Source organism: Rissa tridactyla, chromosome 3, assembly GCF_028500815.1.
Source record: "Rissa tridactyla isolate bRisTri1 chromosome 3, bRisTri1.patW.cur.20221130, whole genome shotgun sequence".
Taxonomy (NCBI): domain Eukaryota; kingdom Metazoa; phylum Chordata; class Aves; order Charadriiformes; family Laridae; genus Rissa; species Rissa tridactyla.
This window is the reverse complement of record NC_071468.1, coordinates 76215659-76224173: the sequence shown is the minus strand read 5'-3', so window position 1 is coordinate 76224173 and position 8515 is coordinate 76215659. Positions and strand designations below refer to the sequence as shown.

Below are 8515 nucleotides of genomic sequence, written 5' to 3'. Positions count from 1 at the left end.
CAGTGGCAACCCAGCACACCACCAACCCAGCTCCAGCAGTGCTTAAGGAGTGTTTCTCTTTACCTTAGCGTTCCCTTTGGTTTGTGTACTCTTTTGGATAGAGCAGTAACGATAAGCAGAAACGACTTCTGTGAACACAGCACTGCTGACTTGTTTTTCATCTTATGAATGACAGGGATCACTTCTTTGACCAGTTCAAAGATCAAGTCAAGCATCAGTGTCCATGGAAAGTTACCATTTCAGCAAAGAGGTTAAACTGTTCCTCATTTTGCTGTTTTCCCATGTTGTTTACTTACTGCTGGGGGAATTCTCTCAATATGAGGAAGATAACCAGCAGTACTGACATTCCTACTGAAAAGCTTAGTGAAAATATTTACTGAGAGATTGCCCATTTATCCCTGGTTCTTTTGCTATGTTCATGAGCACCTCAGTCAAAAACACTTTTCATTCTTATCACTGGCAATGAGACTGTGGAAGACTCTTCACAAGAATCACCCCTTGGTGCTGTTTTTTTCTTACTCCTGTACAAGTCAGCTCATCTCCACAGGGAACATTATGAGGCAACAGTAATAACCAGATGCCTGTGAGCACTCCATGGCTGTATCCTACTTACCTGCAACAAACACCTGAGCAGTATCCAAGCCTGTGTATTAGACAGGAATGCAGAGAGAGAAGAGTTGGTTTGTTACTAAGTGAGTGTCCTGGTTTGAGGTAAAACAGAACCAATTTTCTGATCTGTAATTTTACTTTTTAGCTGGGCCTCTCCTAACTGACTAAAGTCTGAAATTAACAGCATATTGTTCAGAAACTGTTCACTCCCAGAGTGATAAGACCTGATTGTACCAAGGAATGGTATGCACACAGGCTCTTGCTCAGACTTATTGCTATAACAACCAAGGTCAGCTCGCTTTGCTGTTTGCCCCGTTCGAGGGTCGGAAGCGGAGAAGCGTAGAGGGGTCCCACCTGCAGGGAGGAGCAGACGGGACAGGTGACCCAAAACTGACCAACGGGGTATTCCATCCCATCTGCATCACGCTCAGTACAAAAGCTGAGGGATCAAAGGGGCAAGGGGGCTCTGGCCCGTTTTTTCTTCAATGGCCGACGTCTGAGGAGGACCCTGTCTGTTTGTCTGCCTTTGATCCCGATCCGAGCATTCCTGACTCTAGTTCCGGAATTCAGCTCCTCTCCGTCGCTGACTCCAGTCTGGGACTTTCCCTGTGTCTGCTGGTGATGCGATCATCATCCTGGGAGCTGGATGTGGTTTTGTATATATTGTATACTTTTTATTTTATTTTATTATTATTTCTTATTTCCTTATTTATTATTATTTTCATTAAAGTAGTCTAGTTCTTTTTTCTAAACTCGTAAATCTCCTTATCTCTTCCTGTCCTCTCTGAGGAGAGAGGTGGGGGACGGCCATCTGTTGTTCTGCTTGGCCAATCCAGCCAAAACCACGACAATGAGATATTCTCCATTATTTCTGATTGTTCATAAAGCTAGGTTAGTAATTTCTTTGAAAGAGCTGGTTTTGTGTACAAACCTCTGCAATCATTTTTATACATTAGTCATATTAAAAAAAAAGGGATATTTCCCCATTTGAGGTATATACTTTTTAGGCTTGATTTTTATCAGCTTGATCGAACTCAGTGCTCTTGAAATTGGTATATCAGGGACGATTCAAATTTCTCAACTTTAGCAAACAAATATTTGAACCATTCACTATGGTTACTTTCAGGGAGGAACCCAAATCACCTGGCAAGGACATACAAAGCCTTTAAAACATGAATGATGGGTGTAACTTGATCAGAAAACACTAAAATTAATAAAATATGCATGGAAAATTGAGTAATTTGCACTAATTAGAGATTAAGGGAAGTGGAAAATAAATGGGTTCATCAGAAAGACTAAGGGGACAAATCACAAAGAATAGGGCTATAAATTGCTGCAATTCTCATTTTCCTTGCGCTGTCTGCCCACTCTAATTCCTGCAGGAGGAAGTTACAGTTGGTTTTCACATTGACTGAACACCAAGCGGTTACAAGTTATGTTGTTTTGTCACTCCTATAGTCAACCTACTCTCTTTTCTGACCAACTCATGCCCATTCTACAGTACCTGCAGCTATTTTTGTCACTACTGAATGTGTCTGAGGGACTGCTGCCCCAGCCAGCTTTTACAAATAAAGGCAAAAAGGAATCATATTCTTCCTGCATCTGAAATGCAAAACATGGCACATTTTTAATGCACATTTTATCATAGTCACCACCTAACGCATTACCCCAACCTTGGTTTACACCTGCAAACACAAACAGGGAAAAAACACACACATGATACTTGCCAGCCTAAACCATGGGATCTCCATGGAATGCCGAAGCACCAGCCCAGCTCCTTCCTACAAAGGAGCCGGTACAAAACTGAGAGTTGGTGATTGGAGTTCATTAAATTTCGTAAAGGTGTAAAGATAAAATAACATGTATTTGATTTTATTCTTGCACCTAATTGCAGATAATAAATACTCATTTAAAAAGCCATTAACATATATTGTATTAAAACCACATATTCTGAGCAAACAAACTCCTTCCTATGAGCACCTCCTTCCCCCATGTTACCAAACACACACTTCACCTGGTACAGAATCTTGGACAAAATTATTAGCTTGCCAGTACATAGATGTGCTTTAATCTTTCTTCAGGAGAGATGTAGCAATGCGGATACTGCTTGGCTGCATTTACTAGATTTTTTTTCCTGATAGAATAATCTTGTTCTTTTGTCAACACTCATATTTTTCACAAAATCACAGAATGGTTTGGGTTGGAAGGGACCTTAAAGATAATCCAGGTCCAACCCCCCTGCCATGGGCAGGGACACCTCCCACTAGACCAGGCTGCTCAAAGCCCCATCCAGCCTGGTCTTGAACACTTCCAGGGATGGGGCATCCACAGCCTCCCTGGGCAACCTGTTCCAGTGCCCCACCACCCCCACAGTAAAGAGTTTCTTCCTAATATCTAATCTAAATCTACCCTTTTCCAGTTTGAAGCCATTACGCCTTGTTCTATTGCTACATGCCCTTGTAAAAAGTCCCTCCCCAGCTTTCTTGCAGGCCGCCTCCAGACACTGGAAGGCTGCTATAAGGTCTCCCCGGAGCCTTCTCTTCTCCAGGCTGAAGAGCCCCAACTCTCACAGCAGAGGTTCTCCAGCCCTCTGATCATCTTTGTGGCCCTCCGCTGGACCCGCTCCAACAGGTCCATGTCCTTCTTGTGCTGAGGACTCCAGAGCTGATTTTTATTAATCTTTGAATTTAATCTGTTGAATCCCTATTAATCCCTATGAATCTGTTCTGGGATTCAGACAAGCATCTTTAAGAGGTTTGTAAAGGGCATAGGATGAACTCAGACCCTGCTTTTTGCAGCCACAAATGCCTTTCTGGCATCATGCCTCTGTGACGCAAGTGACCTCACCTTTTTATACCTTGTGAGAGGCACTGACAGGCCTTGCGTGTTGCTGAGCCCAATGCTGCGGAGGCTTCCTAAGTGACTGCACCTAAGGAGTTGGTAAAAATAAGCTGTGAAAGATACAGGAGAATGCCAATGAGTCCTCCACTCCATCACAGAGCTGCGATGTCAGACCATCTTCTGTTTCCACAGAGCTGTTACACAAAAATCCCTCGGCCTTCAGGCAGGATCCACTGCCTTGTTCAGACATTCAGGGTACCACCCAAAGCATTTGACGGACTGCACATGATTTGCATAGCTATTGTTTTTCTACATCGTTGTTTAAACTATAGAAATTTGCACAAAGAAATTGAATTGAGCTCTTAAAGTAGAAAACACATCTTTTCACATCGTTTTAAAATACAGATTCGAAATATCAAACACATTTACTTACTATTTTTTCTTAGTTATCATTAAACTAATGACAATTGCTCTCATTCCTATATTTAACCTAGAAAGTATGTCCTTAACAAACTGCAAGACCGTCTAATGAAATATGATATCGCATTTAGGACAAAAACATCTGTCATTGTGCAATAGTGACCAGCAGTTAAGACAGATAAGAATTCTAATGCAGTATCTCCACAAAACATTAGGTAACTCCAGAGACATTGATCAGCTCAATAAATTTGCACTAAGAGAGAGATGACGAATAGACACATAAAAGAGCTTAAGGACTCGCATAAGGAACTATGAAAAGGAATTCTTTTTATAAGCAACGAGAGGAAAATATGCCCCACAGGAACAGAAGCATTTGTTCTCAATAGAAAATCTATGAATATTTAAGAGAAAGAAATCAACTCACCCTGTCTATGCTATGTTTATAATGTATGACATATTTTTGTCCATATGGAAAAAACAAACAGAAATGCTAGATACATAGAGACGTGCTATTTCCTTTTTTACAGTAACATGCATGCTCACATTAAAGAATAGGATACCTCAAGGAATCCTCTAAGGTATTAATGCATAAAATCACAAAAGATGTACATGTGGATCAGAAACCTTTTTATTTCCAGGGAAAAAGGTAACATCATTTGTTCAGGGAAATTCAGGTCTCACTTGAATCAAAGACGAAATACCAACTGACTTCAGTGACAGAAGGAACTGGCCTTCGGGATTAAAAGCCATCGAGCTACATTGTGTTTTAGAATCATCATTAAGTTTTAGCCTGTAAGGATTGCTCACTATCATTGTGCATTTAAGTTTTTGCTTTTTTCTTTTTTTTCTTTACCTTATGTATACCAATTACAGATGACTAGGTCCTGAATCCCTCAAGTCAAAGGAACACATAACACATATTGACTGTTCTTAGCAGGGTAACCCCCAGCTCAGGGGGGTTTGGCAGGTAAGGAAGTAAAAAAATTAATTTTAATTGTTCTCTAGTATCTTCTTAGAAATAGACTGTACTGCCCCCAGCACTCAAGACTAAGGAGTTTAAGACAGGACATTGTACTAATAAAAGAGGGAATATCAGTGCGAAAGAAACCCAAAATAACGTGACTACTTGGATCTCTAGGGGAGGGAGGTGGTTGCAATACCAGACAGTACCAGTTTAATTCCTTGTTGTGTCTATTGCATGACATTTGCTTTTTTAGCATGGTTAAACCCCTGTTTAGGGCAGAGCATGCGGGGTTTGGTGACAGATCTTGCAGATAAGGAGAGTTGTTCTGCTCTGGGAAGCGGAGGGGGATCTGAAAGCAGTGGAAGAATACCAGGTCTGACCTTCAGCAAAATAAAAAGCCACAGCTTGTGAGTCATCCTATCTTCAGTCATCAAAGTATGTATTCAAGTCGTTCTCTGAATAATGATGGGATTACTCACGCGGGTAAGGTTAAGCACATGCTTTTGCTGAACTAATATATCTGGACAGAAGCCATAGTATTCTATGCAGTTCTTTTGGGAGGTTTTCTCTGCAAATCCTGGAACACCCACAGAGTTGAAGGGAGCATAACGATCCCTTTCAGCTTTCTGTGTAATTACCACACAGAAACTCCCTGAACCTAAACTTACTGATTTTTCCTTGGCTTTGAAGCATGTTAGTCCTTGTATAGGATATGATTTTGTCCTAATACCAGGACCAAAATTCTACTTGACACTCTGGGACAGCACAGTGAAGAAAAAAAATCTTTTATAAGGGGATATAAACCATTATTCTGGTTTCTAATATGGCTGTGAAAAATGTGACCATTAAACTCTACAGTATATAGAATACTTATCGACAGTAATATAGATGTCTTATTTTGAGGTATATGTCAAAGAAGTAAACAAGGAAAGACTTGTTTTGATGAGATTAAATCGGCTGGCATGGCAATAGGTGCCTAAGAAGAGAAGAACTCTGACTTCAAACCAGGGCTGACAGGGTTTATGCAGCCCAAGCAAAAGAGGGTTGTCTGAACCCCAACACACACAAAGTTCACGTATCACCCCTCTCAAACCAAGGGTGGTCGAGAGAAGAAGATACAGATCCTCAGGCAAGGAAGAAACCCCCCAGGTCTGGAGGTAGACTGAAAAAGGCAGAGTGGGACAGAAAGCCATAAAAATAGCCAGTATGCTGCATTCCTATCTATCAGTTTTCTGTGGTCCACAGTCATAGGGCACGATCACTGCACCAGCAAGGAAGTGTTGATGCACGCATGAGGTGTAACAATAGTAGGACACTTACAGACACTTTGACTAAAACTACTAGAGTAACTGGTAACTCTTCTATTGATCAGTGTCCTCCAGCTACCATTTTTTAAATTATATTTTTCAAATTATATTTTTCTAATTGATTTTGTGTGGTATAAGGAAAAGAGCTACAGACAGCTGATCTATGAGAAAAATGGTGTGTAGAAACCATGTTTACTAATCATTCATTTATAATGAATTCCACCTTGTGCAGAGAGCCTGAATAAGACCCATTTGTCAGTTATTCTGCTCCACTGAGGCCTGAGGTGGAGGCATTTGGCAAAGTTGCTGGTGTAGTTCTTGCAAATGATGAAGAATCTGATGCTCGATCTGAGCTGAAATAAGTGAGAGGGGAACACTGAAATAATGGTCTGGAATGAATGTGACTTTCAAAGGCATTTTAGTTTTACCTAAACTAAAAAGAACCTACTAAGGCAGCAGTAGATCCAGTGAACAATTTTTTCTAAACCACTAATAAAAATACATTTGCCATTCAACAGAATGAAGAGTACACAAACTATTTGCACATTTTGCAAACTTAGTATTATTTTTTCAATCAGAAGCGGTTGCACAGAATACTTTCCTTTGTTAGCAATGGCACCTTTTCTAGTAGAAAATTGGAAAATAAAAAGAGAATAAATTAGTTGGGCTTTGAAATTATTGATATGACTTGATTCAATGTTAGGGCTTCTCTCTTGCATTATACCTGTTTGAGTTTACCATGTTTTGAAGTCTCAAGCCTGTAACTGTCAGCTGCAACAGGATGAGAGCAGACAAGGCACTTTGTGCTGGGTTTACAATCTAACTGCAGAAAATGTGAGGCAAAGAATTGGCATATGTTTTACACATGTGCAATCAGGCAGGTTCCAACATTTAGAATAATCATTCCAACTGGTCACAGCAAGCAAGACAGGGTTTCTAAAGGATCTAGAAATCCTGTCAAATTTTCTGCAGTACCCCAGTCACGTGGAAAAGGTTTTATATACCTGCTCTGTTGAAAAGGCAAGACTGGATAAAAATTAAAAGGCACAGATACTATAGAACAGTCATATTTCTTGAATAAAAATATCTTATAAATTATATCATGATTAAAATTGGGAACAGCCACTTATGCTGTTGCTTTATTTCTCAGTGCTGACTGTTTCTTGACCAAACATCTCTATCTTTTCTGATGCCACACCACTGTGTGCTGGTGGCGTCTTTCCTGAACTGCTTTTCTTGCTTCTTCCCATTTCTGTAGCTTCCACCAAAGTATTAGTCAGTGGTTTTCCCAGTGTTTCTGGAAGCATTATTGTTAATATTCCACTCAGAAGAGCCATGATTCCAACAAGCAACTAGAAGAAACAAACAGTAGCTGTAAAGGTAGAAATGTCTTTCAAGTTATGCATATCTTTGATCTTACTTGAAAGTACATTTAAAATAAAGCACTAGGAACTATAACATAAAGCAAAAATGGTAAGTTTTAAATGTTGACTGTATAAAAGATCTGACTTTTTTTGTTGTATAAATGAAAGATTATGCAGAGGAACTAATGAAGAGCAAGTGAAGTGTTTTGTTCCACAAGGGATCAATGCAGTGCAAGCAGGAATAATTCCGTTTGAGAAAACATATATATATATATATATATATGTATCTTCATTTGGTATTTCTACTATCAGGTATATATTTAAGAACTGATTCTAGGGTTGCATACATTTTTACATGCATGTTCATAGAGCTACCTGTGATCTCAGTTTGAACTCTAGCTCCTGAACCTATTCCTGTGCGCCTGTTCCTCCTGCACATAGCCAGATGAGAATGTCTCAGTAAGGATCGTTGTTGGCCTGGAGCTGCAGAAGAGCGTATCCCTGCTCAGGATTGCTCCTCAGCAGATAATGAATCTGGCTCTCAACAGGAATACTTTGCTAAACTGCAGTTTCAAAGATCTGTTAGAGGTGTAGGCATCTACTGACGTTTGCACTGGGATCACATCTCGGTTTTGTCTGTGGTGTGCACAGTTCCGAAATGATAAGTGTTGCAAGCATCAGGATCGTGTGTGGTAGATGCAGAAGCACACACATGCTCCAGGAGTATCTTTTCCTTCCTTTCATTTCTGTGCCTTGCTCAATGAGAACAATTTACACTTTCCTCCTTTGAAGTACAGAAGTGCATTAGAACGCTGACATTCTTCCAGAGCCAGGTTATAAATGACTCGAATATCTCTTGATAGAAATAATTCCACAGAGTACATCATGCTTGGACTCAGTATTTTTCCATTTTATGACTGTGCACTTTGATACTGTATTATCCTTATCTTGCCCTGTGCTGATTCTCAGGTCTGTCCTGTTTGTTTAATGCTTTCTTTCCGAGTGTGAGA

General features: G+C 40.1%; 1 protein-coding gene across 2 annotated transcripts in view; it reads right to left on the bottom strand.

Moving 5' to 3' along the window:
* Positions 1-2454: 2454 nt before the first annotated feature.
* SLC22A16 (solute carrier family 22 member 16) overlaps positions 2455-8515 on the bottom strand; it is a 37336-nt gene continuing 31275 nt past the window's right edge. For both annotated transcript variants that reach the window (XM_054195483.1, XM_054195482.1), the window contains exon 8: positions 2455-7493. In XM_054195483.1, the coding sequence (XP_054051458.1) occupies positions 7281-7493 (213 nt within the window). In that variant the 3' untranslated portion in view covers positions 2455-7280. The remainder of the gene's footprint in view (positions 7494-8515) is intronic.